At 38.8% G+C, this 23,239-nt stretch overlaps 6 protein-coding genes across 7 annotated transcripts; 5 read left to right on the top strand and 1 right to left on the bottom strand.

Moving 5' to 3' along the window:
• The first annotated feature begins 1,258 nt into the window (after positions 1 to 1,258).
• On the top strand, positions 1,259 to 2,739 carry LOC116017542 (glutathione S-transferase PARB-like). Its single transcript, XM_031258154.1, has 3 exons — positions 1,259 to 1,489; positions 1,631 to 1,679; positions 2,101 to 2,739. Exons 1-3 carry the CDS (start codon positions 1,343 to 1,345, stop codon positions 2,547 to 2,549), a joined length of 645 nt encoding a protein of 214 aa, XP_031114014.1. The 5' UTR covers positions 1,259 to 1,342; the 3' UTR covers positions 2,550 to 2,739.
• Positions 2,740 to 3,982: 1,243 nt separating this feature from the next.
• On the top strand, positions 3,983 to 6,470 carry LOC116016273 (bifunctional protein FolD 2). 2 transcript variants are annotated; one of them, XM_031256455.1, is made up of 6 exons: positions 3,983 to 4,206; positions 4,735 to 4,850; positions 5,047 to 5,230; positions 5,368 to 5,525; positions 5,667 to 5,879; positions 6,002 to 6,470. In XM_031256455.1, exons 2-6 carry the CDS (start codon positions 4,737 to 4,739, stop codon positions 6,230 to 6,232), a joined length of 900 nt encoding a protein of 299 aa, XP_031112315.1. In that variant the 5' UTR covers positions 3,983 to 4,206; positions 4,735 to 4,736; the 3' UTR covers positions 6,233 to 6,470. The 2 variants fall into 2 exon arrangements, with proteins under 2 accessions (XP_031112315.1, XP_031112314.1); XM_031256454.1 differs by having other exon boundaries at positions 3,984 to 4,206; positions 4,732 to 4,850.
• A 360-nt stretch (positions 6,471 to 6,830) lies between these two features.
• On the top strand, positions 6,831 to 10,895 carry LOC116016272 (protein LOW PSII ACCUMULATION 1, chloroplastic). The gene is made up of 9 exons (XM_031256452.1): positions 6,831 to 7,174; positions 7,741 to 7,844; positions 7,945 to 8,080; positions 8,290 to 8,521; positions 8,648 to 8,805; positions 9,308 to 9,496; positions 9,711 to 9,811; positions 9,954 to 10,050; positions 10,334 to 10,895. Exons 1-9 carry the CDS (start codon positions 6,920 to 6,922, stop codon positions 10,406 to 10,408), a joined length of 1,347 nt encoding a protein of 448 aa, XP_031112312.1. The 5' UTR covers positions 6,831 to 6,919; the 3' UTR covers positions 10,409 to 10,895.
• Positions 10,896 to 12,785: 1,890 nt separating this feature from the next.
• On the top strand, positions 12,786 to 13,302 carry LOC116017418 (rapid alkalinization factor-like). The gene has a single exon (XM_031258003.1). It carries the CDS (start codon positions 12,813 to 12,815, stop codon positions 13,167 to 13,169), a length of 357 nt encoding a protein of 118 aa, XP_031113863.1. The 5' UTR covers positions 12,786 to 12,812; the 3' UTR covers positions 13,170 to 13,302.
• Positions 13,303 to 15,036: 1,734 nt separating this feature from the next.
• Positions 15,037 to 15,633, top strand: LOC116017796 (rapid alkalinization factor-like). Its single transcript, XM_031258433.1, has one exon. It carries the CDS (start codon positions 15,103 to 15,105, stop codon positions 15,502 to 15,504), a length of 402 nt encoding a protein of 133 aa, XP_031114293.1. The 5' UTR covers positions 15,037 to 15,102; the 3' UTR covers positions 15,505 to 15,633.
• Positions 15,634 to 16,067: 434 nt separating this feature from the next.
• Positions 16,068 to 19,911, bottom strand: LOC116014836 (dol-P-Man:Man(5)GlcNAc(2)-PP-Dol alpha-1,3-mannosyltransferase). Its single transcript, XM_031254793.1, has 13 exons — positions 19,730 to 19,911; positions 19,601 to 19,635; positions 19,390 to 19,527; positions 19,157 to 19,225; positions 18,815 to 18,972; positions 18,643 to 18,709; positions 18,492 to 18,545; positions 18,176 to 18,264; positions 17,627 to 17,743; positions 17,251 to 17,384; positions 17,019 to 17,097; positions 16,667 to 16,723; positions 16,068 to 16,589 (listed from the first exon to the last, which is right to left on the bottom strand). The coding sequence occupies exons 1-13, from the start codon at positions 19,854 to 19,856 to the stop codon at positions 16,409 to 16,411; spliced, it is 1,305 nt and encodes a 434-aa protein (XP_031110653.1). The 5' UTR covers positions 19,857 to 19,911; the 3' UTR covers positions 16,068 to 16,408.
• Positions 19,912 to 23,239: the final 3,328 nt, after the last annotated feature.

Genomic DNA, 23,239 nt, shown 5'->3' with positions numbered 1-23,239 from the left:
TTTTGTGGTCCTTAAAATAAATTAAGCAAAATAGTTGACTATGTGATTTCTTGACCTTTGTGATTATCTAAGTATTAAAAAAAGTCATTTTGATGGATAGTTACACAAGAAAGTATAATCTAATATCTGGGTTACCCTTCCATTGTATTACTATATTCTTATACCGTGGACCGTGGTCACTGATACTACAGGTCATCTCAAAAGATAATGTCTTACATTTGTTTTTATATTATCGAATGAAACTGTAGTTATATCGAAATGTAATTGTAGTTGTGTTGAAATGTAATTGCAGTGTATATGAACTGATACTGAATAACAATTTCATATTGTGTTTTATATTATCGAATGAAACTGTAGTTATATTGAAATGTAACTGTAGTTGTGTTGAAATGTAACTGCAGTGTATATGAACTAATACTGAATAACAGTTTCACATTTGTGTTTTTATATTATCAAATGAAACTGTAGTTATATTGAAATATAACTGCAGTTGTGTTGAAATTTAACTGAAGTTGTGTTGAAATGTAACTGCAGTGTATATGAACTGAATGTGAATGGCGTGGAATGGAGGTGGTTTCATCTGTCTGTTTTCATTAATCAAAACGACGTCGTTTTGATGCGCAGTTCACAATCCATTGTGGACCGGTCTACGATATAATTTGCGACTATATTCTATACATTGTCAACAAAAAAAAAAAAAATTATTTACCCGTTGACTATAGATTTTTTTTAAAAATGGATTATGACATAATCTCTCACGCAATACTGCCAACTACCCTTAAACCGGTTCCAAGAAAAACTAAATACTACTGTGCTAGATTGTAAACAAATTAAAGTAGGGATGTCACTAAATACCTAATCAATTTAGAAAAACATATCCTGACCGATTCTATATAAAATATTTAAAAATATATTACTTTTAAATCAAAATATAAAAGTATTACATTCTTTTATAACAAACCTTAATGATTAGATTAGTATTACATTTTATCTTAATATATAGGACGTACTATTTCATAGATCTTCTTGCATACAAATTTTTGTCCTTAATATTACATGAAAGTCTACTACTTTACCAAATTACCAGTGATTAATAATACTATCCGATCCGCATTGGAGATATGTTAAACTTATCCTATAATGATGACGCAAACAGAAAATCACAAAAATTAAAGAAAAACCAAACGAAGTTCAACGCCTCCTGCTACAAATACCCACCTTTCAGACAACCTGATTTTCATCATCATATCATCACCTCTATCAATATCCCATAATCTATCATAGGCTACTTTAATTTGATTCCTCTTTGCATAGCTAGGTAGGTAGCCACTAGCCAGCATTGATGGCAATCAAGGTCCACGGGAATAAGATGTCAACGGCAACGATGAGGGTGGTTGCTTGTCTCATGGAAAAGGGTCTGGATTTTCAGTTTGTTGACATTGATATGGGAGCTGACCAGCACAAGCAAGAACCTTTCCTCTCCCTTAATGTAAGCTATCAATTAAGCAATTTTATTGGAGTTTACGTACTAAGTTTCATGCATGCATGCATGCACTTTAGGACTTGGATAAAGAATTATTCTGCACTTTATAATGATATTGATTTCTCTAATTAATTATATTGCATGTAGCCATTTGGCCAAGTTCCAGCCTTTGAAGATGGAGACTTGAAGCTTTTTGGTAAGTTTATTTTTATTATCCTTCAAAGTAGTACTCCGTAGTAAAGTCAACTCATCTAAGTTGGTTAAGTTGATAACTACAAGGTTACAAGTTTGACTATCAATGCAGTGGGATGATCTATTGGACATTTCGGTTTGTGCCAGTAAGTTTTTAGTCTTCAAATTAAACTAATACGGAGTAGTAAAGTCAACTATTAGATAGTAAAGTAGGGCAACCTAGACAAACTGGTCAGCTTAATTTAGTAACTATGTATAAGGTTATAAGATTGACTCTCAGTGAAACAATTTATTGATTTTCTTAATTGGTTTGCCTTCTGGTCACAAGGCAAAACATGATTTACCCATCCAGTAACATTTGTTGTATCTGTAGAATTAGCGAATTTTTTGTAGAGTGATCTCTTAACTTGTGACAACAAACACAGAGTCGAGGGCAATCACTCAATATATTGCATATACTTGTGCCAACAAGGGGAGCCAACTAGTATGTGAGGATCCAAAGAAGATGTCAACTGTATCAATGTGGATAGAGGTGGAAAACCACCACTTCGACCCTGCGGCTTCTGCGCTCACGTGGGAGCTTGGCATAAAGCCAGTGATTGGCATGGCTACTAATGACACTATAGTGGAACAAAACAAGGAAAGGCTGTCCAAGGTTCTCGACGTATACGAGAATCGCTTGATACGATCAAAATACTTAGGTGGAGATTGGTTCAGCCTTGCGGATTTGCACCATCTCCCCAACATGCATTGCCTCATAGGTACCCAAGTTAAAACGTTATTCGAGTCGCGCCCGAATGTTAGTGCATGGTATGCTGATATATCTTCCAGACCAGCTTGGTTAAAGACGGTTGAATGGCTAAAAGAGACTTGAACTGGCCTGGTAGTGATAGACATGCATTCTCAAATAAGCATATATATATATATATATATATATATATGCAATGTTGCATACTTACATTCCACTTTCTTTAATTTCTTGGGTTTTACTCCGTAACTTTTAAGTGGGGCCGGCCATGTAATATAATGTACTATTCAATAAAATATGCAAGAACCTTCAGTTACGTACACTTTTAATTATTGTAAATAACGAAGAGTAGACTTATAGATGATTAGAATAAGGGATATAATTATTAACTACAAATCTTTTACGGAGTATTTGGTTTGGTAGTACAATATTGGAGGAGAATTAAATATTGATATAATCTTTTATCACATATACTATACACATCTACTAATAAGCTCTTTTGAGCATGAGTAGAGACATGGACCACTCCTTGTATCCTTCCCAACTTTGCCTTACTTAGCTTGTAAATTGAGCTTATTATATCAAGATAATTTTTGCCTTATTTGACAATATAATTAGTCTATCAATCAATTTTGACTTATTTGACCACTATTAGCTATTTGACTTAGTTAATCAGCCAATATGAGTGTTTGATCAATTAGCTGTTTGTAACAACCATGGTTGCAGTAGGCGCTAGGCGTTAGTCGGGCGGTAGACTAGCGCCTAGCGCCTAAGCGGTCTAGGCGGCGCCTAGGCATTACCTAAGCGGTTCTAGGCGGTGACCTATAAAAACAAAAAATTAATTCATTTGTGTGAGTGTATGTCATATATTATATTATATATATTATATATATATCTCTTACTTCTCTTACTTATATAAATAAATAAATTTAAATATATATAAATATAATAATAAAATTAACAAGGCCGACTCGCTCGAGTTAACTCGGCTAACTCTGCCGAATTGGACGAGTTAACTCGGCCAAATTCGGCCCAGTCGGTCGCCAACTTGGCCTAGTCGGCCGAGTTAGGCGCTAGGCGGCCGGCCACCTATGCGGACGCCTAGGGAGCAAATCGCCTTGGTCTAGGAGCGCCTAGCGCCTAAGCGGGGATTTTTGCAACAGTGGTAACAACACAACTTATTGCTTTAGAACGCTAAAATTCAAAAAACTACTTAAAACATCTTTTTCTATCAACTTTTTGATAAAATCATTTTGAATGTTATAAGCTATCACTCCTATCAGCTAACATCTAATTTGCCAAACATTTTTTTACAATCAGTTAATGCTATCAACTAGTCAAATCCACTCATCTAATCAACTAACAGCTATTTACCAAACACCTTCGATATATATATATATATATTAAAAGTTATTATGTAAGCTAAAAAGGAATGCCAAAAGAAAAAAAAAATAAAGAGGCCGATTGGCCCATTTACAATATTTTGGGTCACCCATAGATCAACCCGAATACATGCCCAATTCAATCAATCCCCTATTCAGTCACAATTCCACTTCGTCACCCATAGCCCAATTCATCCGCAATTCCATATCGGCGAGGAGGAGAGCTGAGAGCATATACACCACTACATCGATGCGGTGGTCGACGACTTCCGGACAAAGGTCTGAATTATAATTGTCGGAGCTAATTGCATGTCTGTGCACTGGAAACGCAATATCGCCATCGCCTTGTCAGGAATCATCTCATTTGCATTTCCATCGCCGTGAAATCCACCCAGCTCGAGGTTACTACCTTCTATACGTTGAACCATCTGCACATGCTTAACTTTTTATTTTTCATTGAATTCATAGCTTAGTGGCCGACATAGAATTGTAAGTAATTTGTAGCGTAAGCTTGGAAATATGTACTGGATGTGGTAGATATTTGTGTTTGCAGATTCATGTTTTCAGTATGTTCTTATGAAAGGTTGATGTTTATCTTAATTTTATGTTCAACAATCCCAATTTCATCATTTACCAAGCACGTGAAGAGCAAGATCTGCACATGCTTAACTTTTTTGTTACTTTCATTGAATTCATAGCTTAATGGCCGACATGGAATTGTAAGTAATGTGTAGCTTAAGCTTGGAAATATGTACTGTGTTAGATATTTTTGTTTGCAGATTCATGTTTTTGTTATGTTCTTATGAAAGATTGATGTTTATTTTAATTTTCTGTTCAACAATCCCAATTTCCCTCATTCACCGAGCACTGTGAAGAGCAAGACCTATTGTTCTTGAATTTGTAGCTCATTTGCCTTATATTTGCAGCAGCAATGTCATCAGGATCAGATCATCAAGCCACCGTCATAGATGGTAAAGCTATTGCACAAACCATTCGATCTGAGATTGCCTCGGAAATAAAGGTCATGTCGGAGAAGTATGGCCAGGTTGGTCTGATATGCCCTCTTTACATATGCCATATTGCACCTGAATTACTTACTAAATGACTGTGCATTAGCTACAGGTTTGGATAGAAGTTATCATGTTGTCTATCCAGGGCCTGAAATTGTACCGAAATTGTGCTTCATTTCTAAAGGTTGTGATTTTAGTCGGCAAATTGAAGCCAATCTCTTATATGTTCAGGTGCCAGGGTTGGCAGTAGTCATTGTAGGAAATCGGAAAGATTCTCAAAGCTACGTGAATATGAAGAGAAAGTCTTGTGCTGAAGTTGGGATTAAGTCCTTTGACATCAACCTTCCAGAGGATGTACCCGAAGCTGAATTAATTAGCAAGGTCCATGAGCTGAATGCTAATCCCGATGTGCATGGTTAGTTCGTTATGAACATATTAGAAGTTAATGCTATATCACTGTCTTTAACATGTGTTGGTCAGAAGGAGAATATCAACCACTCATGTATAAAAATATATGTATAATGTATGACTTGGTGCAGTGCATTTTCACAGGTATATTGGTGCAGCTTCCGCTACCAAAACATATAAATGAAGAAAAAGTATTAGGCGAAATCAGCCTGGAGAAGGATGTAGATGGCTTTCATCCTCTAAACATTGGCAAGCTTGCAATGAAAGGCCGAGATCCTTTGTTCCTTCCATGCACCCCAAAGGCAGTATCCCTGACTTGAAATAATTCATTAGCCATCCCTAATAATATCCACGCATTTTTAAAAATGTTTATGAACTCTAGTAGTATATAATTTGCAATTCTTTAGGAATTTTTATCTGAAGATGTTCTGCGTTGCACACAGGGTTGCCTTGAACTTCTATTCCGAAGTGGTGTAACCATAAAAGGGAAGAAGGCAGTTGTGGTTGGTCGAAGCAACATTGTTGGATTGCCAGTTTCGTTGCTACTTCTGAAGGAAGATGCAACTGTCACTATAGTCCATTCACGCACTAAGGATCCAGAGAACTTCATTCGTGAAGCAGACATTGTTATTGCAGCAGCAGGACAGCCAATGATGGTAAAATAGGACATCTGATTACACCCTTATCCTCTCCTTTCGAAATCCCAATATCCCATGCTTGGATACCTGGCTGCAGCTCTACGTTTTTGGTTCCTAACACAGTTAATACCTTTTTCCAGATCAAAGGAAGCTGGATTAAACCCGGAGCTGCTGTGATTGATGTCGGAACCAATGCTGTAGACGATCCAACTAAGAAATCGGGTTATAGGCTCGTGGGTGATGTCGATTTTCAGGAAGCGTCCAAGGTAGCTGGATGCATAACTCCAGTTCCTGGTGGCGTCGGGCCACTAACAGTCGCAATGCTTCTGAAGAATACATTGGATGGAGCTAAACGAGTTATTGAGAAGTAGCCTTGTTGTTTTGTTGGATTTTAAGGCACTGTCTAAGTTGAAGTTTATCAACCTTTTCTTGAAAGCTCAATGAATAAAGCCTATGGTTGGACAAAGTCTTAAATGCCTACATAGTATAACTTTCTTCACACCAACAGCTTCAATAGTTCAATACCATAGTTTACGTTTGTGAGTGCTGCTAAAAAGCTCTTTAGTAAGAACTGATTCTGTATGCAAATATAATTTGGCTTTCACATCATCCCTTTGCCCAGAGTCTTACATGAAAATGGCAATAGGCTTTTTTTTTTTTTTTGTGGGGGTAATTTAGTAATAAGTCTAAAGTCATTCAGAGGAAATTTACTTTATTTACAAGATTTAAATTTGGATATTTCTACTTTAAAATTTTAAAGTTTTTGCTAACATTAAACTTCAATTCAGTGTAAAAAAGATGAAGCATTCGGATGTGAAACATTGACGATGGAAGAGGCACACATTGATATGAAAATGTATTTTTCAAAAACATATACTCCGTATATTTAATAATTTCAAAAAATATATATATATTTAATAAAAAGAATTTCTTAACTTCAATTTTGAGCATTTTTTAATTTTTGAGACCACAAGTGTGAAACGGTGCCAAGGCCACAAAATACTGAAGTTGCGGTCTGGATAAACCGAAGCACTGTGGTTGCTCATGAAATCTTCTTCATGGCCGCGGCCCTCCACCACCACCACTTCCGCCATTTCTCTTTCGTCTCTCCGTTATCAAGAAAGGCACTGACAGTAAGGAGACCAAAAGCATGGCTGCTCACTTCTCCGGGAAAATCGGGCCTTTTCCAGGTCTCTTGCTCTTCTCCTTCCACTTCGCCGCCTCCTTCGCCGTCGTCTCCGGAAGTCAGTGCCTCCGCTGCCACAGCTGAGTCATGCGTCAACTTAGGTCTTTCCCTCTTTTCTAAAGGACGGGTACGTGCTTCTTTCAGCTTCTCGTCAAGTGTTTCTATTCCAATACTTTGATTTTGTGAATATTATCATTTTTTTTTTATCATTAATATCCCAAGTGATTTAGATTCGTGCTACTGTTATATGATTCGTTGGATTCAATATAAATTCAAGTAGGTTAAATTTTGCTCGATGCAATGTATGCTGATCAGTTAGAAGGCGGGCTGATCAATAAATTCATTCTCAACAGAATTGGGTGCTGTTGTATCACTTTTTTTTTTAATGACTTGAGTGAAATCGTGTAAATCTAGCATTGTGATTTTAGCTGTCAAAAGGACCATAAGGAGTTAAACTAGTCAGGTTGCCCGTAATTTACCAGTTCAAACCAAGAAGGCGCCAATGCCCAGCCCCCCACTTGAGAGTCAAACTTGTAACCCTGTAGTTAGCAAGTCAACAGTCTAACCAACTTGACCGGCTTGTGGTGCTGTGTCACTTTTGATCATACAAGAACTGAAGGGAGAATTTGATTTTTACTCCATTATTTTCACCATAATAGGATCACTGTGTATTTACCTGTTATAAATTTTCAGGTGAAAGATGCTCTGGAGCAGTTTGACAAAGCACTTACTTTAGAGCCCAACCCTATAGAAGCTCAAGCTGCACTTTATAACAAGGCTTGTTGTCATGCATACAGGTAAGTTTCGATTTTGCTTTCTCACTGCTGTATTAAGCAGTTTATCTTCCGTTGAGCATTGCAATTGGGGTCTTATTTTCTTGTTTGTATTTTGAGGAAGAGCGGAAGGTAAGAAAGCAGCTGATTGTTTGCGCCTTGCTTTGAGAGAATATAATCTCAAGTTTGGCACTATCCTCAATGACCCCGACTTGGCTTCCTTCAGAGCATCTCCTGAATTTAAGGAATTGCAGGAAGAGGTCTGTTGTTTAAGGCTTACCTGTGTTTCTGAATTTTCTCAGCTTCTCTGCATCTCAAATTTCCGTTTGAATTACATGAGTTACAATTTCAAGTGTTGGTCACCGACTCACCCTTATATGTAATATAGAAGGAACTCCAAGGTCTGCAATACAACTTCATTATGTTGCATTGAATACAATATCAATTAGTCTTTTGACTTTACCTTCAGGCGAAGCTAGGTGGGGAAGATATTGGCTACAGTTTCAGAAGAGACCTCAAGCTCATCAGTGAGGTTCAAGCTCCATTTCGAGGGGTTAGAAGATTCTTCTATGTGGCATTTGTTGCAGCTGCAGGAATATCTACATTTTTCACTATACCAAGGCTAATCCGTGCAATTCAAGGTGGAGATGGTGCTCCTGATATCTGGGAGACGGCAGGAAATGCTGCAATCAATATTGTCGGTGAGTAGTAAACACTTCCAGTTCAAATTTGTTTAGGTATTGCTTTATATATTGAAAGCACTTATACTTGGATGGAAAAATCTTGTTTCCCCAAAATGATTAAGTTTTTGAACCAGCAATCTGCAGGTATTGTTGTTATCGTGGCTCTGTTTTTGTGGGACAACAAGAAAGAGGAGGAACAGATTGCACAAATAACACGGGATGAAACCCTATCAAGGCTTCCTTTACGCCTTTCAACTAATAGGATTGTTGAACTTGTCCAATTACGCGACACCGTGAGACCTGTTAGTGACATGAATATCACTTGCTCTTCATATTTTCAGCTTCAATGCTCATAATGTAGTGCAAGACCAACAAACGCCATGCCTCAATTTTCCATCAATGGTTTGAAGCATGGCCGTTGTTTTTGAAGCTTTAATATTGGCTGCTGCTTTGATCAAGCGAAAATGTAGATTTCTTATTCTTGTTTAGGAGTTAGGGCATCAGATTTTTTTTTTTATTTTTTATTTATTTTTTTTTTTAAAACTTCTATGATCTCCTAGTAAGGAGGCTGATAAAGCAAGGAAAATTTGATGAGAAAAGAAAAATATGCCATCATACTTTTAAAAAAAAATGTTATACTTAACTTCTTTTCCTAATTTCTATGAAGTATTGTTTTCTCCTCTTTGTGCCTTCACATTGAGTCAGTTTTAATGATTTCTCTAAGTGCATCTACTTCTTCTATCTCTCTTCCTCTCAGCACTTCCAGAAAATGCAACTCATACGGGTTTTAATCTCCTGCAATAGGTTATTTTGGCTGGGAAGAAAGAGACAGTCACTCTGGCCATGAAAAATGCTGAGAGGTTCCGCACTGAGCTACTTAGGCGAGGAGTCCTTTTAGTCCCGGTTATTTGGGGTGAAGGACGAGAACCTCAGACACAGAAAAAAGGCTTTGGTGTTTCCCGAAAGGCAGCTTCTTCTCTACCTTCTATTGGGGTAAGATTGAAACTTCTGTCATATACTTACTGATCTGTCATCTGTGAAAGTTGAAGCACACCATGGTGCATGTGCTGGTTATTCAGGTCATACTTTCATGCTAGTGACAAAATGCATAGAACTTTCAAGTATAGAATTATTCCTTGCTGCAAGGCTGCAAGCATGCATGAGAAAAATTGTTTATGCAATTTTATGTTTTGTGGTGCTATGGTAGGAAGATTTTGAGAAGCGAACTGAGTCGGTAATTGCACAATCAAAATTAAAAGCAGAGATTCGTTTCAAGGCAGAGGCGGTGTCACCAGTTGAGTGGGAACGGTAAGCAATCGTCCTATTGCTATGACTATTTGTCATTGAGCCCTCAAATACCTGCTAACAAGTGCTATTTATTTATTCATTAATCTTATTAACTTGAAGTTGTCTTTCTGTGTTGTTTTTGGCTCGTATTCAATTTGCTCAGGTGGATTAGAGATCAGCAGAAGTCTGAAGGTGTTACTCCTGGTGAAGATGTCTATATTATTCTCCGTCTAGATGGCCGTGTTCGAAGATCTGGGAAGGTTAGTGGTTTTGATGGACTAATTTTATACAATTTCTCGTCTTTAATCCAGTAAGACCAATGACTTTGGGGATGCCAGCATTGACTTGTGTATGTATGTATATGCTTTCTATTTTGGCTGTTCGGGACTGTAGGGCATTGCAGATTATTGAACTTCACTGCACTATTGATTCATTCTAACGATACATTGGGGGATGTTCCCTTATCTCGTTTGCAAGCAGCCTGATTTTCATACTCTTTTTCAATTCAATGTGGAATTTAAAGTTTGACCCTTTATTTTTCAGGGAATGCCTGACTGGGCACAGATTGTTAAGGAGCTACCTGAAATGGAAGCGCTGTTAAGCAAACTAGAAAGATAAACAATAATCGCTTTGTTAGTTAACTGAGTGAACCATAGAAGCACATTAGACTCACCAATTTGCAGCACACTTTTGGAGGTGAGATTCGCAGTGCTTTCTTATTTTTCTTCAACATGCCCCGACGCAAGAAAGGCTTTTCGTGCCAGACTTTACACTAAACCGTATGCCTAGATGCCTGTTGAGTTCTTGCAGTATTGTTCTCTGTTCTTTACAAATGCTCATTGTTGTAAATTGACGACACTGGTTAAACATACTAGGAAGCAAGATGGTAATATCAGCATGGAACTATTGTTGTCTGTCCACCTACTTTGTTCAGTTTCTCTGTCATTGTCATTTTCCATCCCGGCGGCAATGCAGAGAACCAAAAAGGCTTTTCTAGAAACCCAACCCTGACATTATGGTGATTGTTGAATCTTTGTTCATGTCAGTTGGGGAACATAAGATTCTATGTGGATATGGATGGTTTGGATGAAAGCTGAGTTTATGATCTCTCTCATCTTAGAAAATCAATATCATCTTGAAAGTTGAAGGGACAAAAATTATTATATCTTCTGGGGCTTAGAATATGCATGTTGTTCTCATAGTCGGTGGAGTTTCGTTTTCACTGGTAGGTTTTGAAGAGGTCTAAGTCCTTGAGCACAATGACGAAGCCATTGAAGTGGTAAACTTTTAGAATATGGGTCTCATGAGTAAGTTTAATTTACGGAAAAGTCCATAGGTGCTACTTGAATGTACCTTCTGCGTGAAACGTGCCTTGTAACTCTAACCGGTAAAGAATTATGAGGTAAACTAGTTTAGGTTGTTTATAATTGACCAGTTTAAATCAATAAGACTAATAAGCTCATCTTCTGAAGAGTCAAATTTAGAACGAAGTGCATATACAAATTGGTAGGTGGTAATTTTATGAGTAACTCGCTCGATTATATAACATGTGTTTGGTAGAATGGTTTGAGCACTCTCCTCCCTTTAATCGCTCTTCGAAAAGTCGAATCAAATTATTCTATAGATCCTTTAGATGAACTATAAGGGTTGCAAACTATTCTATAGATCCTTAAGATGAACTATAAGTGGTGTAATTGGTTAATTTATAATAACAAAAGTTGAATTGGAGTTGGTTCTTCCAATTGTTTCAGATACAAGAGGAAAAGAAGACAACGCAAACAACAAAGATTACAACATTAACCTCAACTCTGCGAGTAAGAGACGAACACCACCAGGTGATTGGTCAAACCCGTGTAATGGGGAAGGGTAGACACTAGACACCGGTCTTGTTTGTGCTAAAAGTTTTTTAATCAACCCCCAAACCAAACACGGTTGACATCCTCTAGTGTTCTATCCACCGTTTGATTAGGTCCCCTAATATACCTTATAATAATAATTGGGTGTGAGATTATGACAACTAAACTATTGCCAGTGGTTGAACAATTATTCAAAGCGTAAACATGACCCCTCCTATTTTGTACATTTAATCAGAAAAAAAATAAAATAAAATACAGATATTTGAAAAACCCGCATCACTACTCAAGTGATGTGCATGAAGTAAATCCTACGTAGGGGTGGTAAATTATACTTGGAAGATCTTGTATGACGAGCTCAACTGAAAATGTGTTGACAAGAATTAAACTCGTGACCTTTTTTCATAAAAATAATATTTTACTTATTCGATCACTCTTTTCAGGACAAGGTTATAACTTTTTGAACTCATAAATTGGAATAGCAACTTGCGTATTAACAAATGTGAATATGGTAGATGGGCAATCAGATCATGAAATGGTCATCAAATCTTGAGATTATAACCATAAGAAAGTCACATTGGATCAAGTAAAATTTTACAAGTTTAACATGAATTTGTGTAGCGCCAGTGGAATGGCATCATGGTGGACAGAGACAACACGAAGACTTTTTTTTATAAGTCCAAAATTACTAATTGGGAAAAATAATGATAATTATATCATTTCTGTAACTAAGTTAAATAGTTATAAAAAAAAAGTTAAATAGTTATAATATTGGCATGTTTAATCAACTGGCTGTTGATCATATATAATATATAAACATAAATGCGCAATCAAACTATCAGCTTAGGCTTTTAGTTTAGATAGAATATATGCTTCAATTTAGTATCAGCGCTATGTTAAAGGATGATTGATGGACGAAGTCTAAGTAAGCCGGTTTTGCACTTTTACTTTTGCATACTATATTTTAGAAGATATATTAAATAATAATAAAGAAAAATACAATGTGAGTATGATGTTTGGTGGGTACTATATAAAATTTATTCAAAAAAAATCAAAATAATTAATAATTTTTAAAAACTCCTACTCCGCCCTCTTTTTCCATTTAAATACTCTCCGCCATTACTACTCCTCATTACAAAGTCTTATAGACAGAGAGAGAGAGCACAGCAATGGCGAACGCCTCTTTCTTCATCTCTTGTCTGTTAATCGCATCTCTGTTCACCGTCTCCGTCGACGCCGGCGGCGACCTCGACGTGGCCGGATGGATGCCGGCTAAAGCGGCGGAAGGCGGCGGCTGCCAAGGCTCCATCGCGGAGTGCATGGCGAGCGGCGAGGAATTCGAAATGGACACGGAGAGCAACCGGCGCATCTTAGCCACCAGCAATTACATTAGCTACGGCGCGCTGCAGAGGGGCAACACGCCGTGCTCCCGCCGCGGCAGCTCTTACTACAACTGCCAGCCTGGCGCTCAAGCTAACCCTTACACCCGCGGCTGCAGCGCCATTACTCGTTGCCGGAGTAGTTAATTAATTTTCTATTTTCTATCTCTATCATTTCATTTTTAGTTGTATCATATCATATCATATGCTCTTTTACTTTTGTATAACATGTGACAAAGTAATCTAAAAATAAAAAAGTTATCTCATATATTTGTGCAAATTTTTTCTACATTTTGAGCTTGTTCATTCCGGCGGCAATGCAGAGAACCAGGTAGGCCAGAATTTCAGATCTTTAAACAAAAACAAAAAAGTTTTTTAATCAACCCCCAAACCAAACACGGTTGACATCCTCTAGTGTTCTATCCACCGTTTGATTAGGTCCCCTAATATACCTTATAATAATAATTGGGTGTGAGATTACGACAACTAAACTATTGCCAGTGGTTGAACAATTATTCAAAGCGTAAACATCACCTCTCCTATTTTGTACATTTAATCAGAAAAAATAAAATACAATACAGAGATTTGAAAAACCCGCAATTACTACTTACTACCCAAGTGATGTGCATGAAGTAAATCCTACATAGGAGTGGTAAATTACACTTGGAAGATCTTGTATGACGAGCTCAACTGAAAGTGTGTTGACAAGAATTAAACTCGTAATCTTTTGACATATAAATAATATTTTACTTAATCTATCACTCTTTTCAGGGCAATGTTATAACTTTTTGAACTCATAAATTGAAATAGCAACTTGTGTATTAACAAATGTGAATCTGGTAGATGGGCAGTGAGATCATGAAATGGTCATCAAATCTTGAGATTATAAATTTATAACCATAAGAAAGTCACATTGGATCAAGTAAAATTGTACAAGTTTAACATGAATTTGTGTAGCGCCAGTGGAATGGCATCATGGTGGACAGAGACAACACGAAGACTTTTTTTTTACAAGTCCAAAATTACTAGTTGGGAAAAATAATGATAATTATATAATTTCAGTAACAACGTTAGATAGTTATGATATTGACATGCTTAATCAACTCGCGTATTAAAAAAAATAACACCGAAATTTAGTGATACAAAGAGCAAATGGGCATGTGCCTATGTTAGGCTCTACATGTCATGTATCTCGCTAGGATATGTGTAGAGATATCAAAACGGACCAATCAGCCCATACAGGCTGACCCGCCTGGGTTCATCCAAAAATAGATCAGATTGAAAAATTTCCAACCCAACATGTCTAAAATACGGATTAAATGGGTTCAATAATTCAGCAAGTTGGAACTGTTTTGACAACTCTAGATATGGGCTTAGCTTTTAAGTTGCTTCTCTCTTTAGCTCCTGGCAATAGTCGATGGTTGATGGAATGATGGATGAAATCTAAGTTAGCCGGTCTTGCAAAAAAATATTCTAAAAAATATATTAAATAATACAGAACAATATAATGTGAGTATGATGTTTGGTAGGTACTATATAAAATTTATTGAAAAACAAAAAATCAAAATAATTAATAATTTTTAAAAACTTCTACATCGGGATCATTATTCCGTAGACCAGGGCACACCGTAAGGAGATGAGTTCTGTGTATTATAGGGGACACATTCTGTGTATTCTAGGCAATCATTCTGTGTATTCATGTTAGTAACACATGTTGTGATGTGTTTGTGCATTTGAATGTTAGGATACATAGAATATTAACACAAAATACACAGAACTCATCCTCCTAACATTCGAATGCACAAACACATCACAACCCGTGTTACTAATATAAATATACAGATCGGTTGTTTAGAATACACAGAATGATTGTCTAAAATACAATAAACGATTGTCTAGAATACACAAAACTCACCTTTTTACGGGGTACACAATGCATTGTGAACCCTGGTCCACGATATAAATTACCCCTACTCCGCCCTCTTTTTCCATTTAAATGCTCTATGCCAATATGCAATTACTACTACTCATTACTACTCCGCCCTCTTTTTCCATTTAAATACTCTATGCCAATGTGAGTATGATCCAATTACTACTCCTCATTATAGACAGAGAGAGCTCAGCAATGGCGAACGCCTCGACTTGCGCATTCCTCTTCATCTCTTGTCTGTTAATCGCATCTCTGTTCACCGTCTCCGTCGACGCCGACGGCGACCTCGACGTGGCCGGATGGATGCCGGCGGAAGGCTGCAAAGGCTCCATAGCAGAGTGCATGACGAGCGGCGAAGAATTCGAAATGGACACGGAGAGCAACCGGCGCATCTTAGCCACCAGCAATTACATTAGCTACGACGCGCTGCAGAAGGGCAACACGCTGTGCTCTCGCCGCGGCAGCTCTTACTACAACTGCCAGCCCGGCGCTCAAGCTAACCCCTACACCCGCGGCTGCAGCGCCATTAATCGTTGCCGGAGCCCGGAGTAGTTAATTTTCTATTTTCTATCTCTATCATTTCATTTTTAGTTGTATCATATCATATGCAGATATGCTACCATGCTCTTTTACTTTTATATAACATGTGACACAGTAATCTAAAAAAAAAAAGTTATCTCATATTGGTTTGTTGTCATTTGTGCAAATTTTTTCTACATCTTGACCTTGTTCATGGTTGATTGGTGGTTTAATTTTTAGTTTTTCATTTGGGGGGGGGGGGGGGGGGGAAGGGGGGTTGAAGTATTCAAAAGATTCCATTTATTTATGTCAATGCGTCATGATTAGTTAAGTTATATATCCCGTGTAACGCTGTGGGGTGTAATGGAAACTCAAAATAATAAAATATAAAGAAATGTAAATTTAAAATAATAAAATATAGGAAAGAACATAAAAAAGTAACTCCTATGTAAGTTAATCGAACAATTAACTTACGATCCTAAAAAAAAAACAATTTAGTAGTTACAATAAAAATATCTTATGAATCTTCGTAGTTTGAAGAGATTAATTAAGAGCAATTTAAACTGATTTAAGTAGACTTTACTCATAAAACTACATTGTAAAGAATCATGAATGTTTCGTAAATTTTACTCAAGAATAAAGACTTAAATAAAACTCCACTACATAAAATATAAAGTAAATTTTAAAATGTGACAAATTTCTCTTCCTTTTTTTTTTTTTTTTTTTTTTTGAAAACGACAACTTTCTCTTTTAAAAGAGATGATAATGTCAAAACTGTCAGGACGGCAAATGTCGAACTTCGCTCTACTGTGCACTAGAAGATTATGGAAAATTTGGTCTTTGGCTTTACTGCCATCTATGTCACACAAGGGGGATGGGGATAAGTTGGATGTGAAATGCTAATCCAGAAAGTGATCTGAGCCGTTCAAAATTTTGATCATCTGCTCTTCTTTGATGTGGATGATTTATTGCTTGTCAGATCTGCATAGGGATATTCTGGTGAAGCAGTCCATAGGCCTCCCAGAATGGCTAAATGCGCAGAGAGGAGGAAGACAGAGGAATATTCGTTGGAAGGGTAGACATTCCAGCACAACTCCACTACCAAGAACAGCAATAGACTGGAGAAAAGTGTGAACCATTAAATCGAGCAAACAGAAAACAATAAGAGGACTCGTAATTGAATCAAGCAAAATACCGGACAAATGTAGGGAATCGTGTTTTCCACAATAGATATGGTATGCTGTAAAAGTACCTGGAAGAACAGAACAAAAGAGCAACATCAATGGAAGTTCTAATTCATTCGAAAGCTACAGTTTGGATGGGATATTTCTCTTTGGGTATCGGGGAAGATTGAAGAGATGCCCAAGGGTATAAGAGCCGGTTGGTTGCAATTGTATTTTTGCATCTTGGCTTGACTAATAAAAATCGCTATAGTCCCCTAAGTTTCATTTACCAAGATGGATCACATGAAGGTACTTGGATATGGCACAAAATCAATGAATTCGAACACTATTACTGAAACAAATTACATGCGTTGCAGAACTTACCAAGAGTAAAACTGATAATGAAGGGAGCGAGCACATATGATGCCGATAAAATTCCCAACAAACATTGTACTCACAATATCTGATACAGCCAAATGAAAATATATGATATCCCATTAAAAAGGGGGAAACCCCGCAAATAAAAACAATCTGTCAGAAGATGTTAATCATGAAACTAATAAAAGAAGGTGGAAGAGAATTCACATCCATGAGAAGATTTTGCATGCAAACTTACGATCGGGTTGAAGACGTTTGTGGGTTAAGTTCTGACTGGAGAGTGGTTTACGAGATAAGGAAAATAAAGTTACTATTCTATGCTTCAGTTGAACAATCCTAGACTGCAAGAAAGCGAAAAGTCCTCCTTCATGTCTGCAAAAGATAGATAATTGAAGGAATTTCAAGTTGAGTCCACTGTTCGATTAAGAGCATGTGTAGGAAAGCTAGGAAAAAAATGTGAACTGATATCTTTTGGGCTGAACCAACATTGTGGCAAAATAGCATATCCCTTTTCTTACTATCTCATCCAACAAGCACAAAGGAAATGAAAGACCAAGGGCTTCCTATTCTAATGTACTCACTATTCAAGAATGTGTGATAACATTAATGCTTACCTGCACCATCTATAGTGAGCAAAAACAATAAGCAGGGTCAGGTGAGCAGCCAACAAAGAGAGAGCAAATGGCTTTGAAACAAATAGCTCCTCAGGAACAAATTTGAAGTTAACAGACCTGCAATAAAGCATAAGTATTAAATATATTATGTGTATAAAAATTAAAAAATTTAAAAAAAAATTTTTTTTAAAAAAAAAAAAAAAAAAAAAGCAAATAAAACTTCTATGCGTTATGATCTTATAATTGGAGAATTCAGTGAGTAATGAAATCAATAATTCTTATAGGATTTGCCATAAGGTGTGCTATGATCAAGCAGAGATCTTTTATTCATTTTTTTTTTCAGAATCACTAAAGGTCTCTCAAAATGATTAGTTGAAAGGTGCAATTAAAATTATTATTCATCCAAAAGTTACAATCTGCCAAAGATTGTGCATTCTCCAGAATCACAAAAAATTCTCTCAATCTTTTCTTTATACACAGTATGTTCTTATATTACCAATTAATCTAACATATAACATATCTCCATTTACTTTGTGTTTAAGAAAGTACCAAAAGTGGATGAATACACGACCAAGATTGAAAGCTCTTGATATGTATGAAACCGGATGTTGTAAGATAAAAGGCAGCCCTAAGAGAATCTGCACCAGTCACAATTGTATTGCAAGATGATGAAGTGTTTGATCACCAAATAGCTCCATTCAGTACAATCTAATCTGTAATCTGACTCACCTGATCATGAAGAAAAACAAATGTCCTTGTTAAACATCAAAGAACAAGGAAGGATCTCGATAACATGCCATTCACATTTGACCTCTCAAATTCAACGTAAATAACATTTTGACAACAAACTCAAATAAATAAGCACCTGCACCAGCGCTGCCCCAGCTAAGGCAGATATTACTCCATCAATAGGCATTGCCTGTATTTCAAATACAGCAAAGAGCTTGTTTAGGAATATGCACAATGCTAAAATTAAATTCTTCAAAGCCTGGCCTAACGTAAATAACAGTATATACCTTCACCATGAGGAGCAATAAAGGTGGAGCGTAAAGAAGCACATTCATTTTCACTGAAACGGCTGCACTGTACCAAGAGGATAATTGATAATTACTCTTTACCAACCCCAAAGTTGCTAGAAATGATAGTTCCAACGAAATAAAAAATCACAAAGGAGTAAAACAAAACTACCTGAAGATTATTAGACCTAGATGCCACTTCTGATAAAGAAGTAAGAGCAGTGCACCGTGTAGGATAGTTGTGGCTAAACAATCATTGAACAAGCGAAGCACAAAGATGGAGTGAACCCTTTTGGACAGAGAAAGCAGTGACAAAGCCCACCAGGGAACCTGGGGTACAGTAACTCAAACTTTCTGTAAATGACTTCAAAGTCGATTCTACAATTTAAACTATTTTACTCTTATGAAGTCTGGATTAACACAATAATTTGATTTTACTGCAAAAATAAAAAATAAAAAAAAATGCAGCATTTAATTTGACAAGCACTTCCATTTCATAAGTGAAGCCCCATACCACATCAGTCTTCAGATAGATGAACAAGGTAATTCCAAGATTTAGAATATAGAGAAGGCCAAATAGAATCTGCAATGGCATCAATTAATCAGAATTAGATATGACAAAGTTGATTCCTTTCACTTGAAATCAGGATTCTTTCATTTTAAAGGGAGAAATCTAAGGGTCACTTGGTGTTTCACAGTAGGCATTAGTCATAAACAAACTGAAAGAAAGTGAAGCAAACAAAATACCTGAGCAAGAAAGACCTGGCCTCCTGTAACATATTGTATGGCAGAATAAAGGTAGAGAAAGCCAGCTGGATATACTAGAGGCCCAGTGTCACCTTTCAAGTTCTCGTAATCCCTCTCCCCTCCGAGAAAACCACTCACCTATTCAGCAACGAGTAAATCAGCAAAGTAGTGAAATCAGAAACCAAAATTTGAAGCAAGATTAGACTCAAACCTGAGACATATAAGCATCCCAATCTATCTTTGTATCTGAAACCAATGAATTGCCACATAACAATTAAGAGAAATTCACAAAACAGAAGAAGATAGAACTAGGGATGGAGTGTGGATTGCTGATATTTACATGGAACATAGGCGATGATAAGCGCAACAAGTACGGACTCAGCAACGATCAAAGCAAAACCGAAGTGTAATTTAGGATTCTGAAATCTTCGCTCAGCGTTGCGCTTAGCGGCAGATCGAGCCGCCATGGTTGCTCACGCCGTTGAGGTGTTCGTTGCAATTATAAGTAGACCGATATAACCATTTTTTAGGAAACAAAATTACGTAGAAGAGTCTATTTATTTATTTATATTTATATTTAAAAGATACAGTCAAATAAGTCAATAAAAAACACTGCATACACTTAAAACTTACAAAAATTTGTAATTAAACATTGTAATTAAACCTTTCAAAAATTCGTAAAGGCAAAAGAAACTTAACGTGTGTAAAAATTATTATTTTTTTCGAATGGTAAGAGAATTGTGGCCGAGGCCGACCCCGTGCCTCGGGCATTGTGGCCGAGACATGACCTCGGCCAAGTGTTAATTAGATTTGTTTTATTTTGTTGTTTTTGTTTTTGGGCGTTCCGTGTGCGAGCTCACTTCGACCAGCCGCAAGCTCGGTCAAAGGTCAGCTCTCCCGTTAGGTAGCTAGCGAGATTGGATCTCGTACCGGCCCTAAGGGATTAGAGCGTGGTGTTTTTGAAATCAAGCCTCTGGTTTGTCACAAAAAAACACACTCTCCCGTCAGTTAGCTAGCGAGATCGGATCTCGTGTCGGCCCTAAGAGAATAGAGTGTGGTGTTTTCGTAGCAAAGCCTTAAGCTTTACATACCCAGAAAACACCCTCCCGTCAGGTAGCTAGTTAGCAAGATCAGATCTCGTGCCGACCCTAAGAGAATAAAGTTTTATTTTATTTTATTTTTACGAAATTTGAGAGGTGACGCTGCTTGAGCTCTGGCTTGTCCCAGAAAAACACTCTCTTGTCAGGTAGCTAGTGAGATCGAATCTCGTGCCGGCCCTAAGAGAATAGAGTGTGGTGTTTTCGTAGCAAAGCCTTAAGCTTTACCCAGAAAACACCATCCCGTTAGATAGCTAGTAAGATCGGATCTCGTGCCGGCCCTAAGGGAATAAAGTTTTATTTTATTTTTTTCACGGAATTTGAGAGGTGACGCCACTTGAGGAGGTGATGCTGCTTGAGGAGGTGATGCCACCTGAGGATACGATGCTACTTGAGGATGTGACGCTGCTCGAGGAAGTGACGCCATTTGAGGAGGTGACGCTGCTCGAGGAGGTGACGCCACTTGAGGAAGTGACGCCACTTGAGGAGGTGACGCCAATTGAGGAGCAGGACGCCACTGGATAAAGAAGAGGCAAACGCCGCTGATGAGGTGGCAAACGCCTTGCATCCCTGGCTCCCTACTACTAGCTAGGCCATCGTCGCCACCGTCTGTTGAATGGTTTGCGCCGCCGCTTGGAAGTCCGTGGCTTGGATGGGAGCAGAATTCACTAGGAGGGGAACGCAGCCCCCATCGTGGTTGTTGTTGAGTTGTCTACAGAGATCACCCTTTCTACGATGATTATTATTGATCTGGCTGCGAAGATCACCCTTGCGGCGATCTCCCACACGATTACTGTTAAGCTGCTCGAGTGATTCAGTCGATACAGAGGTGCGCTTAAAGTGGGGGGTGTGCTGTCCCTATTGGGCTGGGCCCTTCCCCATAAGGCCCCACCGTCGGGGCATAAGCGCCCTCTTGCTACCCATATGCGAGGCGCCGTCTTAGCCTTCCCTGACCAGGATCGCTCCCACACCTGTAGCGTTCGTGATCGGCCTCCTCAACTGTGTATCGATCGAAAGGCAGGGCGGCACAGCCCCCAACCAAGGGAGTGGTTACGTTAAGTATGTCCCCCCTTATTCCCGACATGCTATGGTGCCCCGGGGTGGGTAGGAGCGGGTCGAGTCCGTATCGCCGCGGAGCAACAGCCGCGTCCGGATCTGATCTATTTACTCGGCAATTCATCCGGTGACTTCACGGTCGCCAAAGAAGCCCCAAGAAGCATCAAACATTTCCGATGAGATCCATGGAGCAATTCTTAGATAGCAAGCACTAGCTCCCGGTGCGACTTCATAAAAAGCAATCAAAGATAAGATCGAAGAGAATGAAACGCACGTGGTGGTTATTATAGCGGTTCCTTCTTTTCCTAGAAAACGTCCGAAACAACCTGCTACGGAACTACCGAGCAGGGGCGCTGAAATGGAATCAACTCTTGGCCTATCAGCTCTTGTGCACTCATTGGTTGTTCTCGAATAAGCTACTCTTGAGGAAGCATNCCAGAAAACACCATCCCGTTAGATAGCTAGTAAGATCGGATCTCGTGCCGGCCCTAAGGGAATAAAGTTTTATTTTATTTTTTTCACGGAATTTGAGAGGTGACGCCACTTGAGGAGGTGATGCTGCTTGAGGAGGTGATGCCACCTGAGGATACGATGCTACTTGAGGATGTGACGCTGCTCGAGGAAGTGACGCCATTTGAGGAGGTGACGCTGCTCGAGGAGGTGACGCCACTTGAGGAAGTGACGCCACTTGAGGAGGTGACGCCAATTGAGGAGCAGGACGCCACTGGATAAAGAAGAGGCAAACGCCGCTGATGAGGTGGCAAACGCCTTGCATCCCTGGCTCCCTACTACTAGCTAGGCCATCGTCGCCACCGTCTGTTGAATGGTTTGCGCCGCCGCTTGGAAGTCCGTGGCTTGGATGGGAGCAGAATTCACTAGGAGGGGAACGCAGCCCCCATCGTGGTTGTTGTTGAGTTGTCTACAGAGATCACCCTTTCTACGATGATTATTATTGATCTGGCTGCGAAGATCACCCTTGCGGCGATCTCCCACACGATTACTGTTAAGCTGCTCGAGTGATTCAGTCGATACAGAGGTGCGCTTAAAGTGGGGGGTGTGCTGTCCCTATTGGGCTGGGCCCTTCCCCATAAGGCCCCACCGTCGGGGCATAAGCGCCCTCTTGCTACCCATATGCGAGGCGCCGTCTTAGCCTTCCCTGACCAGGATCGCTCCCACACCTGTAGCGTTCGTGATCGGCCTCCTCAACTGTGTATCGATCGAAAGGCAGGGCGGCACAGCCCCCAACCAAGGGAGTGGTTACGTTAAGTATGTCCCCCCTTATTCCCGACATGCTATGGTGCCCCGGGGTGGGTAGGAGCGGGTCGAGTCCGTATCGCCGCGGAGCAACAGCCGCGTCCGGATCTGATCTATTTACTCGGCAATTCATCCGGTGACTTCACGGTCGCCAAAGAAGCCCCAAGAAGCATCAAACATTTCCGATGAGATCCATGGAGCAATTCTTAGATAGCAAGCACTAGCTCCCGGTGCGACTTCATAAAAAGCAATCAAAGATAAGATCGAAGAGAATGAAACGCACGTGGTGGTTATTATAGCGGTTCCTTCTTTTCCTAGAAAACGTCCGAAACAACCTGCTACGGAACTACCGAGCAGGGGCGCTGAAATGGAATCAACTCTTGGCCTATCAGCTCTTGTGCACTCATTGGTTGTTCTCGAATAAGCTACTCTTGAGGAAGCAT

The sequence above is a fragment of the Ipomoea triloba genome, chromosome 4 (genome assembly GCF_003576645.1).
Source record: "Ipomoea triloba cultivar NCNSP0323 chromosome 4, ASM357664v1".
Classification (NCBI taxonomy): Eukaryota; Viridiplantae; Streptophyta; class Magnoliopsida; order Solanales; family Convolvulaceae; genus Ipomoea; species Ipomoea triloba.
This window is presented reverse-complemented; position numbering and strand designations above follow the sequence as displayed.

Coding starts and splice junctions, on each gene's coding strand:
- LOC116017542 (XM_031258154.1), top strand. CDS start 1,343: ATGGCAATCAAGGTCCACGGGAATAAGATGTCAACGGCAACGATGAGG. Junction 1,490..1,630: donor AACCTTTCCTCTCCCTTAAT/GTAAGCTATCAA, acceptor TATTGCATGTAG/CCATTTGGCCAAGTTCCAGC. Junction 1,680..2,100: donor TGGAGACTTGAAGCTTTTTG/GTAAGTTTATTT, acceptor CAACAAACACAG/AGTCGAGGGCAATCACTCAA.
- LOC116016273 (XM_031256455.1), top strand. CDS start 4,737: ATGTCATCAGGATCAGATCATCAAGCCACCGTCATAGATGGTAAAGCT. Junction 4,851..5,046: donor TGTCGGAGAAGTATGGCCAG/GTTGGTCTGATA, acceptor TTATATGTTCAG/GTGCCAGGGTTGGCAGTAGT. Junction 5,880..6,001: donor CAGCAGGACAGCCAATGATG/GTAAAATAGGAC, acceptor ACCTTTTTCCAG/ATCAAAGGAAGCTGGATTAA.
- LOC116016272 (XM_031256452.1), top strand. CDS start 6,920: ATGGCCGCGGCCCTCCACCACCACCACTTCCGCCATTTCTCTTTCGTC. Junction 8,081..8,289: donor TTAAGGAATTGCAGGAAGAG/GTCTGTTGTTTA, acceptor CTTTACCTTCAG/GCGAAGCTAGGTGGGGAAGA. Junction 8,522..8,647: donor TGCTGCAATCAATATTGTCG/GTGAGTAGTAAA, acceptor AGCAATCTGCAG/GTATTGTTGTTATCGTGGCT.
- LOC116017418 (XM_031258003.1), top strand. CDS start 12,813: ATGGCGAACGCCTCTTTCTTCATCTCTTGTCTGTTAATCGCATCTCTG.
- LOC116017796 (XM_031258433.1), top strand. CDS start 15,103: ATGATCCAATTACTACTCCTCATTATAGACAGAGAGAGCTCAGCAATG.
- LOC116014836 (XM_031254793.1), bottom strand. CDS start 19,856: ATGGCGGCTCGATCTGCCGCTAAGCGCAACGCTGAGCGAAGATTTCAG. Junction 19,636..19,729: donor TATCATCGCCTATGTTCCAT/GTAAATATCAGC, acceptor CATTGGTTTCAG/ATACAAAGATAGATTGGGAT. Junction 18,546..18,642: donor TATTGCTCCTCATGGTGAAG/GTATATACTGTT, acceptor TTTGAAATACAG/GCAATGCCTATTGATGGAGT.